The following is a 21082-nucleotide window of genomic DNA, read 5'->3' on the forward strand; positions in this document are numbered from 1 at the left end:
TTAGTGTGGTGACCATTTATCAGATTAAACAAACAGAATCCTAGGTTTCTTCACAAAAACAGTGCAGAAGAAGTAACTGCCATCAGAGTGAGGTCAGTGGCTCAGAGGCAGAGGTTACTGTGCATTTGGGACACCAGCGATGCAGTGGTGTGACATTTCTGAGGATGATGACCAGGAAAAGGAGGCTGCGGGGCGGTGGGGAGGGGGGTGAGGGCGGGGGGCGTCTTCAAGTTGGGTTGATTCATGGTCGGTTGAGACGGGGCAGAAGCAGCAGTGACAGTTGGGGCGGGAAGCAGAGGGTCCACAGAGGGTACCAGGTAATAACTCACAGATGTGGGAGCCAGTCTCCCAAGGGCAGAACCCGCATCCGAGAGCCCATTTAAATGTGACCTCATCTCACAAGGGGATGGACTTGTTTCCCTGCTGGGGTGAGAGGGACGCAGAACTCAAGGGTGAAATGGAAAGGAAGATGTTTTCAGTAGACGGGGCTGGATGCCAGCACTGCAGGTGAAGTTCCGTAAAAAGGAGCGTCCTGACTGCCCCTGAGCTGAGTGTGTGGGTGGCCTCTCCCCAGGGGACACGGGGAGTGTGTGCTGTTGGTGCATCATGTGTGTTCTCAAACAAGGAAAACACAGGAGTGGGCTGTATACCCGTCTCTGACTGGACGTGTGTATTTATAAGTATTTCAAACCTGAAACTACAGACAACACACTTCATCCCCACACACTGAGCCTCATCTCAGATAAGGACATCCTTCACAAAGCCATTGTCACAGCTAGGAAGTTACAAGTGATTCTTTATCCTCTAATGATCTCTTGTTTAAATGGCCTCAAATGTCCCAAAATATCTACATTTTTTAAAACCAGGATCCAAACATCGTACATTGCATGTGGTGTTCCGCCTTAGTTTTTTAAAATCTAAAACAGTTCCCTCATCTTCTTTCTCGGAGCGCTGTGTGAAGGGCCAGTCCAGTCATCTTACAGGTGGTCCCTGGGTCCAGGGTGGCCTACTGGGTGCTGAGACCCGCCCGCCGCACCCACCCCGCGCAGGGACTGCCACTCAGTGGGGGGAGAGGGGCCTTCCTGGCCTCGCTTTGTATTCACTTCTCTCCCACGGCTTTTGTCCTCTTCCAGCTTCATCTTCTTGGCTCTTTTCAGTTCTCTACCATGTCCCTTTATTTTTGCTTTTCTTCCTTAGATACTTTTTGTCTTCATTTATGAGGACAAAAAGTTTTAAAGTTTGTGTCTTTAATTTTTTTTCTGATCTTGGGCAGCAGGCATTTTAATCTTCATCTTCATGTTTGTCCAGTTCTGAGTTTTGAATTTCTAATTTGGATTTTTTTCATATTGTATTTATTCACATTTAATTCATGTTAGTGTGTTGTGTTCAAGAATTTTGCTGGTTTTTGTATTTTGAGTATTTTCATCAGAAATTTTCTCTTTCAGGTTTTTCTTTAGAGTGACTTTGAATGTTGTTTGCTGGAGGGTAATTTGTGTGTGTGTTGAGTTACCAGCAATCAAACCAGGTGAGAAGTTTGGGCTAAAAAACACCCTCAGCTACATTGTTTTTACAAAATGAAGTGTCTTTCAGTAATAAAGACTTTTATTGGGGGAAGGTCTATCTTCTGATATTTCATAGAACTTTAAAAAAGTTTTCCTTTGAAGTAATTATAGATTCATAAGTAGTTGCAAAGAAACAATAGTACCAAGAAGTCCTGCATATCCTTCCCCTAGTTTGTCCCAGTGGTAACACATCAGAGACCTGGCCACTTTTAGATACTCTCAATTGTGTACATGTGTGTTCTGTGCAGTTTTAACACACGTGCAGACTAGTAACCACACAGTGGCGATACAGAACTGCCACCGTCACCAAGAGCCCAGGTGCTGTCCCTTTAGTCACATCCCCCTCCCCTCCCTTCTCCTCTCTTCTCAGGATCTTGGCAACCACTAGTGAGTTCTCATTTCAGGAATGATATGTAAATAGGATTAGGATGAGTGTGATCTTTGGAGATTGGCTTTTTCATTCAGGACAATTCCTTTGCAAGCCATCTAAATTCAGTCCGTCGTTCTTTTTTTTATTGTTGATTGTATTTCATTGTGTGGGAATACAGGTCATGTAAGTACCCTCTGAAGGGGAGGCAGGCCGTGTCCCACCAGGGCTGCTGTGTACATTAGGCGTGGCTCCCGGCGACATAAATGTCCAAGTCTGGGATGAATGCTCGGAGGCGGGGTCCGTCACCCAACTGGTGTGCAATCTGCCTCCCCCGACAGGCCCTGGCCCGGGTTCTGGCCCCATGCACGTTCTCACTCTCTTCCTCTGGACTTCCAGGAATCTGAGCCCCAGGTCTCACCCTGGTTCTTTTCATTGTCCCCTCCCTCGGGCCGACCCCTGCTGCCTCCTCCTGGGGTGATCCCCAGGTCCCACCTGCTCTCTGAGACGGGCACACACGGTGCTCGTGGTCTCAGCAGCACAGACCGGCTGGGGAGGTCCAGCGACCTCTCCTTCTAGAGCTCTGTCTCACTTTGAGGTGGTGAGAAATAGTCTGAATGTGCCAAGTGGCTGTTACCTGGAAGGACCTGAAAGCTCTCGTGGAAGTCTTGTTGGCAAAATTTTCCCAACTGAGCGTTTAATGACAGGCTGTGGACTTGGTAAAAATGACACCTCAGGCTCACTTTCCTTCTCTCTAAATAAGCATCATTGTGACAGTGATAAAGCAAAAGGCACCAACCTCACGGAGTTGTGAGGATCACAGAACATGGTCAGGGCCGTTAGCAGCTGACTGTGTTCTCGAGTGTTGGGATCGGGGAGAAGAAATCTGGAATTTAGGAGGTGCCACTTTGGACTTGTATGTTCTGTGGTTGGAGCGTTATTTGGGCAGCAGTTTTTGCTTTGGTGTGGTGCTCACTGTAGACTGTTCTGGATTGTGTGCCTGGACGTTACCGTGAGGAGGAAAAAGGAGGAGGGTTTGAGTCCTTTGGCAGAGCCGTGCAGCTTGTGTAACAGACGTCCTGTTCTGACCCACTGCCCTGCCCTCGGAGCAGTGGGGGTGCTGGCTGGTACCTGGAAGGAGCCTCAGGAGGCAGAAGGCCCTGGCGTTTCAGGTCAATGGATTAAGTCGTGCGTGTGTGTGGGGCGGGGGGGAGCAGCACTGCTGCCACGTGCCACCCGGCCTACTTTCGAGGATAAATAAGAAGGGTTAGTTAGGTGGTTCGCCAAAGGCTGCAGGGTGTTTCAGTAACCCTTTCGGCTTTACCTGCCTAGCAGGTACGGGAAACAAAAACCACTTCCAGTTTCTTTCCATGGAAGACAGACAACCAGTCTGACAGATGAAATAGTGTTGCGCCCATGACCCTTCCCCTGGCTCAGGTCACCGGCAGCGTGAGTGGCTGAGCTTCCCACCCACCTGTGTCCAGGCAGTGAGCCCCGCACAGGACAGGAGGTGGCCACATTTCTCAGGCTTGTCCCACTGCCACTGAGTGGATATAAATTGAGAGCAAATCCTGGTGAGTTGCCTCTGGGCGTGTGTGACCTCACCTGGTGACAGTAATTTTTTCCTTGAAGTGAGGAGGGGAACCAGTACCCTGGAAGCGTCCTGGATGCTGTGGTCACACCTCCACTGAGTGACAACACCTGTCACAGCAGAAAGCAGCCAGCAGTGGCACCTGGTATGTGTCTAATACATGACTCTTAAGTAAGATATAACGTGAGCAGCACTTTGGGAGAATGGTCACCTTCTCATGCATAATTTGTCGTATACATTAGAATTTTTTCTAATTCTTTAGGCTTGAAAATAAATAACCAGTGTCAGTAATTAGGATTTGGGAAAGGAGTCTACTCAACCAAGCGGATCACTGCCTTTATTGCGTCTTCACTGTGAGTTTTGAATAAAAATGCAGAGCACAATCTAAATTTATAGAAAAATAAAATTTTGGCAAAACAAACTGTTTAGGGAAATTAAATTGTATACTAATATTTTTCGTATGTACTTAGCAGTGAAATATATTACAACATTCTAAGATGTCGGTTCCGTGGTTATAAAAAAATTTAAGTTAATGAAATTTACAGTCCATATTGAAATTATACAAATTTCTATTTTTGTACTAATAAGGAAGCCCAGTTTGCTAAAGTAGCATTAATATCATTCACATTAGATTTTAATTTGTTAAACATCTTTGTAGTTCAGCAAATGCCCTTCATAATGAAAAACAATTAAAAAGTGTTATTAACTAGGACAAAAATAATGATCTATATAAAATTGGGGGGATGACCAAAAAGATTTTTTTATATGCTTATTTAATTCAAAGACAGAATTTCATAAATTTTAAAAGACTGGAGATACTCAGACACTAATAGAAAATCATTAGACTCATTTGACTGTTCAAAGCTTATGCGAAATTTCAATCCATCTACTTTTAGGAAACCAGAACTTTGAACACAAACCAAAGCATAAACGTTTCCTAAGTATCAAATTGCATCAATTTATTATGAACTAAATTTAAAGAACATCACATTTAAAAGTACAGGCGTGCCTGATTCTTTTTAATTCCACAAATACTTCGCATCCCGAGGTAACATGTAAACAAGCCTCTCTGCTTTTCCGTGAATTCTTTCCAATCTCAGACTAAACTAAAGGGTCTGGAGGTCCCACCTACGTAGTACCCGACCACCCTTCATGGAAGCATGGTTTCATTCCTTGCTTTGTATCAGTGATGTCGCAACGAGGGAACATTTTCCACTATTGGGTTTATTTAAAACAACTCAACAGGTTCCAGCACCTGTCTTCAGAAAATCCAGCAGCATTTTTCACACAGTCGACATAAGATTTGGCCTGAGCCCTTAAATATCTTCCTGAACAGCCATGTGCCTCAGCCCTCAGGGAACGCTCCGAAGGGACAGGGAGCAGCCCCCACTTTTTCCCTGGATTCGGGAGAAACAAAGGAAAGCAAATCCAGATCATTTGTGAATGAATGGCTGTCGTGTTTAATACACTTGGAGCTCTATAAAACTAGAGCCGCCATCATATATGCTTATAGAGATATATACTTATTTTTAATAGTCTCTTGTTTCAAAATTTAAGGATGATCTTTTTCCTGGTCAGTCATTTCAAGGGAACAATAAATAAAGTAAAAAAGGATGAATTATTTTGCTTGCATATTTCTGTGGAAGAACGGAAAACTACTTGGAGACGTTCAGAAAATTCACTGTACAGAACGAACAGCTTATACAACTTATCTGTGCAACTTTTCTTGGCTGGGTTAGTTAAATGCAAGCGCTCCTCCAAGACAAGAAGTCACGTTTATTCTTGTCCAAATCCTTCTGTCTCTTCTATAGCAAAAAGAAGTTTTTCCTTTAGTTGTTCATAACTCTTATATGGTGGTAGATCCAAGCGATTAAAGCTAAACAAAACAAAATCAGATGTTTTCAATAACATAAACTGCAAAGACTTGTAATACAGTATTTTTAAAACACATCTGAAACACGAAATGAAAACTAGTTTTTGACGAGGGTACTCCTTCATTAACACAGAGTTCTTAGGGCAGCCGCTCAGACGGAAGACCTATTCCTAGGGGCTCTTACATTCCCGGAAAACATGGGCCATCGCTGTCATCCCTGCTCTGCTAAGACTCACATCTTGTGTCTCCCTCTTGAACTTACTAATCAGTGAAGCTCCCGTCCTCAATGAATTCAAACTCTGTTCTCACTCCTGTGCTGACGCAGGAAATCCTGCTCCCAGGCCATCTAGTGTCACTTTAGATGAACGGGATCCAGGGGGCTACTACCCTCTCTTGCCAGCACCTCCGCCCGTGCCCCGGTACCTGCCTGTCGGCTCTGCCCTGACAGCTCTCCCATTCTCTTAGTTTTTCCTTTCTTCACTCACCTTACGCTTTGAGAAAACTGAAACTAACAGTTGGTAACTATTTTCCCATCACAGAATTGAAAATCTACAGTTTCCCACCCACATTCCTTCCTCTCCCTATCTTAAAGGGTCCTCTCCTTTGGGTATGAACCTGCCTCAGCTGCACCTTCTCCGTTGGGCTCACCAGCTTCATCTCGACCGGGGTTCTAATGTCTGTGGTCACAGGATCCCTTTTCACACTTAAAACACTGAGAACCCCAAGGAGCTGTTGTTTATGGGGAGTACATCTGTTGATATTTACTATATTAGAAGTTAAAACTCAGAAATTTAAAAATACCAATTTTTCACAAAATAGTGTAAAGAGACACTGGTTTTTTGCAAATCTTTTTAGTTTCTGCCTTAATATAAGGCATTTGGTTTCCGGTGTCTGTGTGCTTTCCCTCTTACACTATATTCTGGTGAGAACCTGTCCCCACAGATACGCTGTTAGGTAACAGAGATGCGCGCTTGTCCTTTTCTTCACATAATTGTGGCTGTTCTTTGATCCCATACTAGAGTCACAAGGTTACAATGAGTTCTTGTGCTCTATTGATTTCTTTCTCTCTGAACGGGTCTCTTCCCCACGCATGATTGTGTAACGTGCATTTGTCATTTGGAAATACTGGTTCACCAAGTTACAAAGAATTTCCGAATGTGACATTTAATTATATAATAGGGGAAAAAAATCACTCCTGTCAGTACCACCACCAGTCTCACCAGAAACATCTTGAAGCGGCCAAGCTCACGATGGCAATTTACAAGTTTCCAAAATTCTAACTTTTGCTCAAAAACTCAACTTTTACCACTGCCCACAAATGCTGTCAGTCATCCTTGAAGTGACAGGCTTACTTTATACTTCAAGAAAATGTTTCCCAAATATGTGACCTGAATACACAGTTTGCCTGTTAGTCCTTCGTTCAAGTCAAAAGTGTTCCGTAGAAAAGGCAACCTGACCAGCTTCCAACTCAGGCAGCATGAGTCCTGAGGGGACACACACTCAAGCTCAAGATGAATGTAGGGGATTTCACCACATCGCTGGCGGAACAGCCAGCTGTGCCCTGGCTTCTGTGCGTTCAGCGGAGGGACACTGACGGGGTCCTGCCACTGCCCGGTCTGTGCTGAGACAGCGGCGTGCATGCATCAGGGCCAGCCTCGGAGCAGCAAGAGGGCCATGAGGGCTTAGCAGGCCTGCTGTGACCTCCCGGACCCGTGCCTGCTGGCCAGTGGCGGTCCCTGACCGCCCGCCCCGCGGCCACGCCTGCACCCGGCTCCTGTCCCATCTGCCAGCTGTCTGAGCCCCTCCCAAGCCGCCTCCTACCTCCTTCCTGGGGGCCCTCCAGCATTCGGCCCCACCCCAGTCACCCGCTGTCTCTGCAAACTCACTCAAACGTGGGCGCCCTTTGCCCCGGAGGCCCCTCTCGCAGCACCTCTGTTTCCGTCAAGGACTCCCTGGAACTTGCAAGCAGCCACCTGCTAACCTGGGCACATTCTCCAGGGAGCGCAAACCTCACGGGAGGCGGGGAGCAGGGGGGCTTCTGCTTCATGCGCAGTGGACACTAAGTATGTGCCGAATCGCGTAGGAATCGGGGCGCTACCATAACCAAGGAGGAGCGGCCCTACAGGGTTCCGGGACAGGAGGCTGTGCTACCAGCCTGTTCTCACGGCAAATCCTGGCTCTGATGAATCAGCAGTTACATCGGGTCTTGATTTAAAATCCAAAAGACTGACGCTCCTAGTTAGGAATCTGGAACTTACCATGTATGGCTTCTTGGTAACCAGGTGTCTTTGCCAACTTTTTCAATGCAGAATTTTTGAGGCCCGTTACTTCCTAAAGCAGGAAAATAAGACAAAATGTAGCTGGTCCTTTCAACTGTTTGTTTTGACAACTAGTTAAATAACAGAACATGTCACACACAGTCCTACAAACTGTACAGAATAAACCAGTGTCACTTGCTTCTGCCTAGAGAAGGTCCTTAGAGCTGGAAAGCTCGTTGCAGCCCCCTCTCTCCTTCAGTCCCCGAGGAGCAGAGACCAGCGGGGCTGTGACACGCGTTGCGGTCTCACGCTGTACCTGATACTGAGCACGAACTGGCTTCCCCCTGGGCCCGCCGCCCACGAGCACACACGACCCTGACGCCCCAGCGCACTTACCCATGAGCTCGGCAAAGCCTCCCAGTGGCAGGCGGCAGGTCCCGGTGACAAACTGCAGCAGGCGCATTCGCACTTCATTGTCTGTCTCCTTCACAAACTGGAACGGAATCAAAGTTACTATAAAATAAACGCTCAATTACCTTCAATAGGAAAGTAGTAGACACTTACTCCTACGTTTCTTCTAGAAAATTAAGAGTCAACTTGAAGAATAAGAAATTTCACACTGAAATTGGTTCCAAAGCTGTGTGATAAGTTGTGGCATTGTCATCAGAGGCCGAGGGCCCCTGCTGAGAGCAGGCACCGTCTTCTGTCAAGGGGCTGACACTGCGGTCGGGCACTGTTACGCCCGCCTGCCAGGCAGGAAGTGGGCGGTGAGCAGTCAGTCACCCTTCGTCTCAGGTCGCTCGCTGAAAGGGCCCTGCTGTCACCTAGCTGTCACCTCGGGAGGGTGCCTACCTATCGTCAGCATCCCCAGGACGGAAGGAAACAGGCTTGGAGAGGAGCAATAACCCGCCCTGAGACGGCTGGCAAGTGGCAGAGCTCACTCTAAACTCCCGTCTGGTCGGGCTCTAAACCTGTCCCCTGACCTGAGCCAACTACCCTGGTCCCCTTTACGGCACCAAAGCCAAACGTACACTTCCCGCTGCTACTGAGTAAACATCGTTCTCCCAGCTCCGCTCTTCATAACCGAAAACCCAAAGCAGGCGCTCTGAACTCTAGTTCACGGTGTGTTTTCAGAGGGTCACACGGCTGATGTGCTGACATGCTGATGTGAACCGTCTTGAGTGTCTGGGGCACTGAGTAGCAATGTGCCTTACAGACGGGACAGAGGACAAGGCCGAACGTGCCAGTCGCCAGGACGTTTCCATGCACAGCTGTGCTCACGCACACGCTTGGTCAACACGAGCAACGGCTTCGGGGGCAGTGCTGGCACACACCTCACCACTTCCCTGAGACGAGCCCCCCTCAGAAATCACAACTGTTCGTGCACACTTACACGTGTGCAGACACCCACACAGCAAGTCGGGACAGAGGACCAAAGACCCTGCGACGCACTCAGTGTCAGAGCCAACATGGCCCGATTCCTGCCTGTTTCCTTTACACCAAATGACCACAGGGGGTAGCGGCACTCAGCACAGAACTCAAAGGGTGACAGCAGCTGTGGCTCTCAGTCCGGCGGCTCCCGTGCCTTCCACACCTGTGCTCACAGGCAGGCTCTGACCTCAGACCACAAGCGCCCTTCCACCAAATGCACGTCACACTCTCCGTCCGTCCCCCTTAGCGCTGTACTGAAACATTTGCTAATGTTGTTGTTCGTCTGCATTTTTTAAAAGAAGAATGATTCCAAAGCACAGAATTACAGAATGGACATATTGTCATTTTTACTGGCTCCCTCCGCGTGGGCCTTCAGGTGTGACAGGTCTGGCTGTATGCCTGTAACACTGCAGGAAGTCCTCGGGCACGTGCCATCTGGCATGTTGAAACATACCTACAGGACAGATTTCTAGAAACGTCCACACATCTTTAAAGTATTAGGCAATAATCACATGACACTTGTCCTTCTGAAAAGATGCAACTTTTGGAAAACCTTTCTGTAGCTACGAATACTTTTCTCCCAAAAGTGACAATTAAACATAAGCCAGGCTGGTCACTAAGTTGCTCAAATGAGTCTCAATTCCTAGATTTCTGTGAAGAAGCTCCCGGGCCAGAGATTGTAAATGTCACATAAACACAAAACCAGAAGTCTGTTAAGTAACATGTGCTTCCCGTTAGTGCGCAGCAGGTGGACGCCCAGAAACCACGGGAGGGCGGAGGATAAGGGAAGTTGGTCCTTGGACATGACCCTTTAGGTTGTTCTAATTCCCTAGCATATCAGCACCTTCAGAGGAATTAAGTGTCTGCTCTGACTTTCTCAGTAAAAACATACTTCCTCCTTTACTTCTAGAATTAAGTAGAATTTGTACAATACTTTGATGTTGCTAAAAAAAATGCTATACCTAACCACTACCATTAAGCTATTACTGAAAGAAGAGTCTGTCTTCTTTCATTTAGGAAGACACTTATTTAGTCCAAATAAGCATCTCTGGACAAGTATTCACATTATTCACTTTGATTTAGAATTCCAAGACTAAAACCCATGTCCAAAGCAGTCTCAATTTATAAATGAACTGTATTTTAAACCACTGTTTCATTAGAAAACATTTTTCAGAAAACTTTCTTTAAAAAGATGAAAGCCGGTACCTGCCAAAACCAAATGATTTGCTTGCTGTTCCTGGTGTAGTGTCGGTACACGGTATTCCTCTGCCAGTCGGCCAGGTCCACTTCCTGCATGCCACACAGCATGACCTGGGGACGAACAGAGCCTCAGTCAGTCAGGATTCAGCCAGGGGCTGAAATCTGCCAGCACGACGACACACGCGCGATGAGAACGGTCACATTAAGCAAACACCACAAAATCTGGCCATTTATCCAAAAAAGGATTCTTTGGACTTTACCAGAGTGAGAAAATTTTTTTTTTTTTTTTAATTTATTTTTAATTTATTGGGGTGACAATTGTTAGTAAAATTACATAGATTTCAGGTGTGCAATTCTGTATCACATCATCCATAAATCACACTGTGTGTTCACCACCCAGAGTCAGCTCCCCTTCCATCACCATACATTTGATCCCCCTCACCCTCATCCCCCACCCCCCTGAGAAAATTCTTTATTGAACTCAAACTGAAAACAATACTTAGGGTAACTATTCAAGAAAAACATTAGGTATTCTAAAAAGAGGTTCTTTACTATAAATAGATCCTAAGGTAGGCATCCAGATTGTTGATAACTTTCAAAATAAATTTCTGGGTTGTTTTTTTCTTTTTAATCTATGCTATCTTATCTACTTAAAAATATACTCTGTTATTCATTTATCCAGGCTTTTGGATTAAAGTACATACGTGCAAGTTTCAAATAACCCCAGCTGATTATATATGGGATGAAACTATTTTATGTCTAACAAAAGAAACAGTATAATACCTATTTTGATGTACTTCTCTTAAATCAGTTTTGAACTAATTTACAGACAGTAAGATGCAGTCAGTCTTCTAGGCACAGTTAGATGAGTGTCGACATGTGTATACCTGCGGTACCACAATCGTGCGGAAGTGTCCATTCCGTCCCCTCAGTCAACCCGCAGTCCCATCTGGCCCCGGGAGCCCACGGGATCGGTTTCTGCGCACCATGCAGCGTGCTCGGCCCCCAGCAGCGTTACGTGAGCACGCTCGGGGCTGTGGGCACCAGACAGACCCGTGTTGCTGCTGAGATGTCATCACGGGAAGTTCCTGGTTTATCGGTCACGGGGTGCTGGGCACTGACAGTCCTGCAGGTTCTTGCCTGATGCATCAAGCTGCGCCGAGCACTGGGGAGGCTGTGTGCGCAGACGCGTCACTCCATTCGGGGACATAAGGACCCACTAGTGGGGGCGCTGCAGGCCTATGGCTGATGGGAGTCACACCTAAGGACTGCCACGCTGTCCCCAAGTGGGGTTTCCCTGGGCTTTAGCTTGCATTTCCCATTGGCTGACGCGCGTCTTCACATCCTTACCCGCCATCACTGAGCTGCTTTTATGGAGAGTCTCTGCCCCTTTAAAGAAAGGTTGGCCTTGTCATTGGGTTACAGATTCTAGATAAAAGACCTTTGTCTCATCGTCTCCAGTGTACAGGCTGCCTTTTCATTTCCGTGACGGTATCTTGACATGCAGGAGGTTTTAGTTGGTTTTAGACCAAGTACAGTCTAACCTTTGGGCGTGCGCTCCCCGTCTGGACGTTTTCCTCCAGGGGGCGCCCTGTTGATCCAGCATCCCCTATTCAAACACTTAGCTTTCCCACTGAAATACGTTAGCCCCGCTGGTAAAAACCAGGTGACCGCTCACGTGGGTCTTATGTCTGGACTGCCTGCGGTCCATGGTCCGTCTGCCCTCCGCCAACCACACTGCCTGAGCTCCCAGGCTCTGGACTAAGTCCTGCAGTCAGGCAGTGGACCGCCTCCAAGCTTGTCCTTTTCCTAAACCGCCTGGCTAATCCAGAGCCCCTATATGTCCTAGTAACTGCAGAATCTCAGCTGAGATGTTGACTGGGATTGTGTCGACGATACAGAACAATTGGAGAACTGACATTTTTACCACAGTGAGCCTTCCGATACCTACCGTCGTATGTCACATGTCACTCCACGTACTACAGTCACCCTTAATCGTTCTGAGCAATGTTTTGAGTTCTTAGTATAGAGATCTTATAATGTTTCCCCGAAAATAAGACCTAACGCGTCTTTTGGAGCAAAAATTAATATAAGACCTGGTATTATAATACTTATATTACAGTTATTATATTATAAAGACCCGGTCTTATATTATATTAGAATAAGACTGGATCTTATATTAATTTTTGCTCCAAAAGATACATTAGAGCCGGTGGTCCAGCTTGGTCTTATTTTTGGGGAAACACGGTACATGTCTTTAGTTAAGTTTGTTCATTTCTTGATGCTTTAGTAAATGAAACTTTAAAATTTCAATTTCCAAATTTGTCTGTTGCTAGTATAGAGAAGATACAAACTGATTTTTTAATTCCTGATCTTGTGCCTTGTTGTCTTGTTAAATTCACTATTACTTCTAATAGTTTTTTGGTAGGTTCCTTGGCATTTCCTAAGTTGACAATCATCATTGTGAATAAAGACAGTTTTACATCTTCCCAATCTTTGTGCTTTTTCTTTCCGCTTCTGCCTTCCTTTGTTGGGGGGCGTCTCGTTCAGAGTAGAGTGGACGTCTCTGCCTCGTCCCGTCTGTGAGAAATACTCAGGTGTCACAGTTAGGAGGACATTACGGTTCCCCGTTTTCGCCGATGCCCTTTATGAAACTGAGAAAGGTGCCTTCTACTCTTGTTACGGTGAGTGTTTGTAAAGAATAACTTGTATCTTAAAGTTTAAACAGGTTTTTAACCCGTAAAAAGGGGCATGATTATGAACAAGCATTATTTTAGATAATGGTTTGAATATCCATTATTGGGATGTTATTCATGGTTAAGAGGCACATGAATGAGAGTAAAAGAATAGACCAGAAGTAAAAACCAAAGCAAAGCAAAACCAAATAAGGACGGATATTTTCTCTCAGCTTTGTGCTATGAACTGAGGGCAAATCAGTAACCAATCAGGACATTAGTCTCCGTAAATGCAAATTATCGAATGGCCAAACTAAGTCACATGGCTGTGAGGGAAATAAGCCAGCCACTGTGAGACCAATGATGTCTGATTTCACTTAAGACGGAGCCAGAGTGGTCGTCATGGAAACAGAAAGCCAATGGTGGGTGCCAGGGACTGCCGAGGGGGGAGGGGTGCTCTTTAATGGGTGTAGAGTGTCAGTTTTGTTAGACGAAAAAGTTCTGGAATTGGCTGCATAATGTGCACATACTTAACATTATTGATCTTACACTTAAAATGGTTAAAATTGTAAATTTTCTGTTATATGTATTTTATCACAACCCCCGGACCCCCCCGAGAAAAAGAATTCCTGATATACTTTTAAGAAGTCTAAACACAGTTAAGACCACAAGGAACTCATGACTTTAAAATCTGATCACGGGTGGGAGAGCTCGGGACCCTCCCCAAGTCTAGGATTTACCCCAAATGGCCTGAAGGGCAGCCCACCTCCCAGTACCCATAGCGCACAGCGCACAGCCTGACCTCCAGCTCCTTCTCGTCGAAGTACTGCAGCCATTGGAGGGGGACGACTTCGTTAAAGCCGTCGAGGAAAGCTTTGGTCTGCTCCTGAACGCCTCGAGAGAAACGCCACTCGGTCATCAAACTGAAAAGAAAGACGGTGTGAAATAGGTTAGGTGACTGGGGGCGAGGCAAGCGGCTCAGACACACCGCGCCCTTCTGAAAGACCCTCTCCTCTCTAATAAGGGCGCCGCTGACTCGCACACATGGAACTTTCCAGCTCCTACGAGCAGGTCGGCTGCAGCACATGCCCAGGTGTAAGAAGGGAGGCCTGTCAGGGCACGGCCAGATCCCAGCGCCGCTCGTTCCTATCTAACACGTCACTCCAGGCACTGCTGACACAGGAAGGGGTTCAGCAGCCCTGCACCCGGGGAAGCCAGGGTGCCCTGGGGACCACCTGCGGGCCAGGAGCAGAGGGGGTCATGGTCCCCGTCTGAGAAGGACTGGGTCTCTGCGGGCTCACTTGCTGGGGAACCTGGAGGTTTCCTAACCACAAGTGAGGAAGGAATTTACGATGGAAACAAACATCCAAGGGGACGCACAGAGCAGCGGTGGCGCAGGGCACTAATGAAGGGAGAGGAAGAAAATAGTGGCAGCAGCTGCGGAGCCGGGCTGGAGACCCGAGAAAGGCACACCGACCTGCCCGCCAGCCGTTCCAGCCGCCTGTTCCTGAGGCAAACCTGGCCCGCAGCCTCCAATCCCCGTCAACTCTGAGCCCCCGGCCGCAGCGCCCCACTGCGCCCAGAGCCCTCCTCACTGGCTCCACCTGTCAGCCCTTCACCCAAAGCTTAAACCACTGTAGTTTGGCTTTCCACGTCTTCACCGGGCCAGCCCCAGCAGCACCCCTGACCGGCCTGGCGCTGGCTGCTCCCCGGTCCCCTCACTGGGGTCATTGTTCCACAACTGCTGGTGTCACTGACATCTCTGCCTTCTTTTCTAGCCAGTCTCTAACTAAAGATGATCTCACAATTACCAGTTTCAACCACCACAGAATGGCCACTCATTCTGAAATTCCCAAATCCTGCTTTCCTCCCGCAATTAAGGAATTTGTAAATCATCTCTCCTTGGATATCCTGCAACACATCCAACTGTCGGCCGATCCGTGACCTCAGTCAACAAATATTTCATGTACACGTCTCCCCACCATATGAAGGAAGGAGCGAATCTGAACCCTTCTCGTCCTGTGACATCCTCGGACCCCACTCTCGTCATCCCATCTGGTTGGTTTTTCATGAGTCTTCTAATACAGCAGAAACCCAGGCTTCTTAGACATCACGTAGTTTCTTTAGACTAAGGCACGGTCTCCACACGAGGCTCTTATGTAGCTACTGTTTCTCACCACCGCCTACGTTCCCACAGCCAAGTAGCTGGAGGTCCCAGGATAAAACCATCCCTTCACTCTCCTGAGTCCTCTGCTCCCGCTGGACCCGCCTCCTAAAAGACTGTACCGGGCCCTACTGTGTGCACAACTGAGTACCACAACTAAGAAACAAGTGTCATCACAGGATTTTAAAGAACAAGATTAAAAACAAGGTTATAGTCTGTCAGTATATTAAAGACTGAAACAAAATCCTCGCTAAACTGATACTTCAGGATCAGATACCAACTCCTAGTAGTCTATGCGGGGAAGATGTTTTAAAACAGTGCTACCGTTAGCGCAAAGGGGGACAGAGGACTGCGGCTGTGGCCTCTGAGACATCTACCCGCACACACAAAGCTGCCTTGTTTGCAGTGGCCCGAGCTGGACAGAACCAGAATGACACAGATTGGACACACTGCCACTGAGCAAGCGCTGAGGGAAGAGCCAGCCCCCTGAGACCCTGGTGAGAGCAAGCTGACAGTGCGTCACAGGGTCCCACTAGGAAAGAATTACAGACAGACAGACAATCTGAAAGGAAGAGACAAAGATGACACTGAGAACCCAAGTCTAAAAGGAGGGTGAAAAGGAAGGACCAGTAGTAAACAGGTCCGGAAGAGGCAACAGGTAGAAAACGTGAGCAACCTGATTGTGACACATTAGATTTCACACGGGTGACATGGGTCAGGAGTGCGCAAATTGGCCTGTTTTCTCTATGGCGTGCGAGCTGAGAATATGCTTTACAGTTTTCAAAAAATGGTTGAAAATAATACTACTATTCCACGATTTGAAAATCACACGAAATCCAAGTTCAGTGGCCAGTGAGTGGTTCTGCGGGAACAGCCACACCTGCCCTCACATCCGGCTGTGCTGTTGAATGCTGACCGCGGAGAACAGGTCATAGACTGTACGTGGCTCAGCCTAAACTATGTGTCGTCTGCTCTTTCCTGGAGTCTGGATTTACCTGGCTGGCAAATGGAAATTATTCCTGAAGTTCAGACGTTACTGTAACAAAGAACTGACGCCATGGCAGCAGCTGAGTAAGGGGACAAACGTCCACGTTTAGCAGGAGAGTCAGAGAAGCGTCATTAAAGGAGAAGTGACGCAAATCAGGAGGGCGTGGGTGCGTGGGTTTGGGAGAACGGCCTGAGGGGCTGTGGGGGGCCTGCCCCCGTGCTGCGGGCCGCGCTCTGCTCCTGTGCTGTTTGGTGCACAGAGGACGCAAACAGGCACCGCTGAGAAGAAAACGTGCACGGCAGAGCAAGAGGACGAGTACTGTGGGGCCTGTTCACAGACGGGCACGCTGAGGAGACAAGGGGGCTAGAAAGCGTGGGTGACAGGGACAGGCAGAAAGCTCTTCCCAGGGGAGCCCCGCAGGCATGAGGCTAAGGGAGCAGACAGGTCAGCAGGCAGCACGTCACCCACCCGATGTACTCGTCCTTGTTCTCCTCCGTCACCAGGATGTTGGCACCTCCCAACTTCAGGTCGTGCGAAGTCACTTTTCCCAAAATCTCCATGTCAACAGAAAAGTACATTTCTAAGCCACACTCTTCAATGTTGTTGTCTCTGCGTGACAAAATTGTGTATACACTACTTAACTAGGTGCATGAGCTGCTTCCAGAAAACGCCTCCCTGGAACCAGGACAAGCCTGCAAACCTTATCCAGATGAGCGAGTTATAAAACTCGGTGTCGATGGACTCCAGGTCCTTGATGGTCAGTTTCTTACTCAGCATCCGCTTGTAGAACGGCAACGAGAAGCCGGTGTCAATGAACTTCCCGTGGAAAAGCGCCTGCCAAGGAAACGACAGGTTGTACTTCACTTACGGAATCACCTTCCTACTGAGCACAGGGAAGCGGGGAAACCGTGAGGCTTTAGGGCACAAACACGCACGTCAGAAACCAGGGTAAATCACGACACTACAACAGAAAAGCAAACGAAACAAAGCAGCTAACTGAGGTCAGACACTCAGCGGCACCTGGCCTGTCCCTAAGTAAGAGGACGACGAAGCAGCTTTCCTAACCCCCCCACAGACTGTCAGCTAAGTTCACCCAGCGCTGGGCTTCCTCACCCCCCAGTTGCCCAGGAGACTCCCCGGCTGACGGTCGGTCCTGCCTTCGCTATGGCAACAGCCAAGCACGGCCCCTCAGTTGCCCAACCCTCAGCCCCGTGGCCTATCCACCCAGATATCCGGTCCTCTCACTCCCCCCATGTCCCGAAACCCCCCCAAACACCTCTGCTGTGCCCCGTGGCTGAGGCACAGGACCCGGCCATGGCGAAGCCCCAGACCCTCAACTGTCCCTTTAAAGATCCTGTCGCGCCCTTACCAAAAACCTGCCGTTCCTCTAAGGACTCGGCTTCCCGTCCAGTCCTCTCGAGGGGTGCTGCTCCTCCGTCCCCCGTCACCAGGCCCGGGAGGGGGCGGGTTGCTCCTCACTGCCGACCCCCGCCGGCCCTGCAGCTCGCTGGAGGCTCCCTCACCCCACAGCCCTGGGCTCCTCTCCCACCCAGTGTCCGGCCGGAGCCGTCCACGCCCACGCACGGCGCTGCCTGGGCCGCGTCCCCGTCTTTCTCAGCACCACCACCACCGCAGGGGCCTTCCGTCCCGGGGTCAGTGTCCAAGCGCCGGGAGCAGCGCCCCCTCCTGTGCGCCGGCCACTTCCGCCCGCGGCGGCACCGCCACCGCTCTCGCCCCTCACTCCTTTCTCTGCCTCCTCCGTGCACATCCCACTGCCCGGCGTCACATTATCCTGACACCTTCAGACCCTGCTTCTGGCAAAATCCCAAGCCCAGCGACATCCAGCTCACCGCCTGCGCCCGGGTGGGAGAACGTGCTAGAATGTGCACACATCCACGCTGGCTGGTCCACGACCAGCAGCCTCCAGGGGCCCGGTGCGGCCTGTCCCCCGTCACCCAGGAAACCAGCCATCACCGAGGACTTCTGTGTCCCCATGTGCTCACAACTAGCACGGGGATCCGCAGGCCCGATGGCACACCAGCTTCCTACTTCCTGTGCCCCACACGGAGCTGTCCCCGTCCCCTACTTCCTGTGCCCTACACGGAGCTGTCCCCGTCCCCGACTTCCTGTGCCCCACACTGAGCTATCCCTGTCCACTTCCTGTGCCCCACATGGAGCTGTCCCCGTCCCCTACTTCCTGTGCCCCACACTGAGCTATCCCTGTCCACTTCCTGTGCCCCACACAGAGCTGTCCCTGTCTCCTACTTCCTGTGCCCCATACGGAGCTGTCCCACTGTCCCACTACACTTACCGTCACAGTCCCCTCCCACTCTCTGCTCCGTCACTGCCCACTTTCTCAGGACCCACACAGCTCCCGTGATGTCACGCCCTCGGTCATTCCTCTCCCACTCCTGAATGCCCATCACCTGGCCACACCCGATGTCCCTGCTCAGCCTCTCAGCCTGGGACACAGTTATCAGTCCTTCCTTCTTCCTTCGTCCTCTGAGAAGCATTCTTAGCAGACTGTCTGCCTCCCTGTCCCCAGCTCTTCTGCTGGTTTCCGGTCACCTCCTCGCCGAACGAGTGTCGGCTGTGCACACTGCTCCTGGAGCGAGCACACGGCCTGACAGTTACGCCCTCATCGCCAGCTCGTCCACCTCCCACTGTGGGGACTACAGGGAGCTGAAACTTCACAGACCCCACCCAGAGGCTGGATTCCCCCAGACCCAAATCTGCTCTTGCCATAACCCGGCCACCAGTTGCAGGAAATGGCAAGTGCAACCAGCCGCACAGGCCTGCATCGGCACCACACTCTCCCCTCAGCTGGCATCCAAACCATCAGGAGACGCTGTGTACTCTCATTGCAGAGCACCCAGACTCCTGTCACCTGGACCAGGGCACCCCGAGTCCCTGCCTGTGCCCGGACCGCGGCACACGGCCTTCCTCTGTCCCAATGAGTCTCTTCTTCAAGCAGCAACGAAAGCGCAATCAAATTCCAGTCAGGTCGTGTCACTCAGATCCTGTCCCCGCCCTGGTCTCCCCTCCCCTTCCTCCCGTGAGCTGCCGAAGGCCCCCCTCCCAGCCCATCCACGCTCCTACACGGCGCCAGCCAGGATGCTTTCAGTCCAGGATGTCCTCCTGCCTGGGAGGCTCTGCCTCACTGTCTCCTCTGCCTGGGACGTTGTTCTACAAGATCCCTGCGTGATTATGAACAGGCACAACCAAGCCCCTCTCTAGAAAACGTCCGAAATGAGCAAAGTTGAAATGAATGACACGGCAAGGCAGGGCTCACCATAGCAATAAAGCGACCGATGAAGCAGAAGTAGGAAAGGTGGTCTGGGTTGATGGTGGACGCGGGGTTTATCTGCAGACAGTAGTTGTTCTTGCCAGCATACTCGAACAGGCAGTACATGGGGTTCAACACTTCATGTGAGAGCAAGAAAAACCACTCTCTGCAAGAAAATAAGTCAAGGTTACTTTTTAGCATCCACATATACATGAATTTAAAAACAGACCATAACTACGCAAGGTGACCTGCCAGTTAGTTCCTGCGTTGCCGGTATGAGCCGGAGGCCCCACACCTAACACGCCCGCCTGTCTGGGGACTTCCGCTGCGTGCTGCCTACGTCCAAAGCAGCCTGGAGAGCCCACGTTCTTTCAAGTTGGGCTCAGCGCCATCCCACCTCCACAACTGACTGCCAGCGTATCATCTGTATCATTAACCAGCCTCACACGCAGCGTCTGCAGATGACCTGCCCCGCCCACCAGAAAGAAGCTCCTCAAAGCCAAAGCCCCGTCTTCGCACCCATCACTCTCGTAGGTATTGCAGGGCTGACACGCAATAGGAGCTGGTGGCACTAAGATACACACCGCTGCTGCTGTAAAGTTGTCATTCTACTGCCAACGCATTAAAAATGGAACTGAAGTTAAAAAGGTGCGATCTTTAAAGGCTATGAACATTCTCTAACTTACTACCACCTATTTGTCTCATTTGTAGAAATCAATGTATGAAATCTAATTAGAGAAAAGACAAATAATTTATATTACAAAATAAGCTCGATTTGCAAGACTCTTAAACCCAACTTCTCCTGAAGCAGGACGGCAAACTCAGGCCGCGGCAGCCAGCGATCCCCTCTCATCAGGGGCCTCGCGCTCTCCTCACCGTAGCCCCCGTCCTCCGCATCTCCGACAAACATCAGCTTTAATGGGAAATGACTTCTGGGCACAGCCCCAGTACTTACAGGACAGCGCTGCTGGCGGGGGATTGCAGAGCCTCCACACCCCTGAGGGGAGCGGCTCCTCTCATTCGGCCACTGGAGGCCACGTGAGAAGACGGGAATGTGGATCTCATGTTTTTCAAAAGAAGCCAGAAATCTCAATTCTTAGGCATAATCACTAATTTTCCTTAATGTTGTTAAGTAATTTAAAAAACATTGAAATCAAAATGAGGGCCACCACTATACAGACTAGATCTGGCCTGTTTACAAATGTTTTTCTAAAGATTTTAAAACACAATCTGGGAAATGCCTGAAGGGTAGAGAAGGGAGTACCCAAACAAAAGCTACTAAGAAATAAGTACCTATTCCTAACCCTAAATCCAGTCCTGGGGGATGAGGGGAAGTGAGAACTGTGTTCAGACACACAAAACTAGAAATAAAATTTCCAGTTGCTGCAGGTCAGTGTCAGCAAGCAGAAGCCTAGAGAAAACTAAGTCCATCCACAGAAGAACGACTGCCATGTGGCATCTAACCTGTACCCTGACACAGCAGAAAGAAGGGAACACTCCAACTCGCAAGAGGCGGACAGCACCCTTTTCTGTACTCTCAACGAACCAGACACAGTGGCTGAAAAACCTGGGACAGCAAAAGAGCTAGCAGAGGCCAGAGAAGAAAGTGAAGAACACAGGAAAACCACTAATGAAGAAAAATCACATTAGGAACAGCAAAAGGTAAACAGCGCAGAGGTGAAGAAGA

General features: G+C 49.2%; 1 protein-coding gene across 4 annotated transcripts in view; it reads right to left on the reverse strand.

The window, feature by feature from the left end:
* Positions 1-1221: 1221 nt before the first annotated feature.
* The window catches only part of WWP1 (WW domain containing E3 ubiquitin protein ligase 1), a 79814-nt gene continuing 59953 nt past the window's right edge, over positions 1222-21082 (reverse strand). For 3 of the 4 annotated variants that reach the window (XM_033126856.1, XM_033126857.1, XM_033126855.1), the window contains exons 18-25: positions 19402-19561; positions 16810-16943; positions 16578-16718; positions 13760-13880; positions 10289-10393; positions 8048-8144; positions 7652-7724; positions 5297-5396 (exon numbers count right to left, since the gene is read on the reverse strand). In XM_033126856.1, coding sequence (XP_032982747.1) covers positions 5297-5396; positions 7652-7724; positions 8048-8144; positions 10289-10393; positions 13760-13880; positions 16578-16718; positions 16810-16943; positions 19402-19561 — 931 coding nt within the window. Of the gene's footprint in view, positions 5397-7651; positions 7725-8047; positions 8145-10288; positions 10394-13759; positions 13881-16577; positions 16719-16809; positions 16944-19401; positions 19562-21082 lie in introns of all 4 variants that reach the window. The other variant, XM_033126853.1, reaches the window with a different exon arrangement.

Source organism: Rhinolophus ferrumequinum, chromosome 14, assembly GCF_004115265.2.
Source record: "Rhinolophus ferrumequinum isolate MPI-CBG mRhiFer1 chromosome 14, mRhiFer1_v1.p, whole genome shotgun sequence".
Classification (NCBI taxonomy): domain Eukaryota; kingdom Metazoa; phylum Chordata; class Mammalia; order Chiroptera; family Rhinolophidae; genus Rhinolophus; species Rhinolophus ferrumequinum.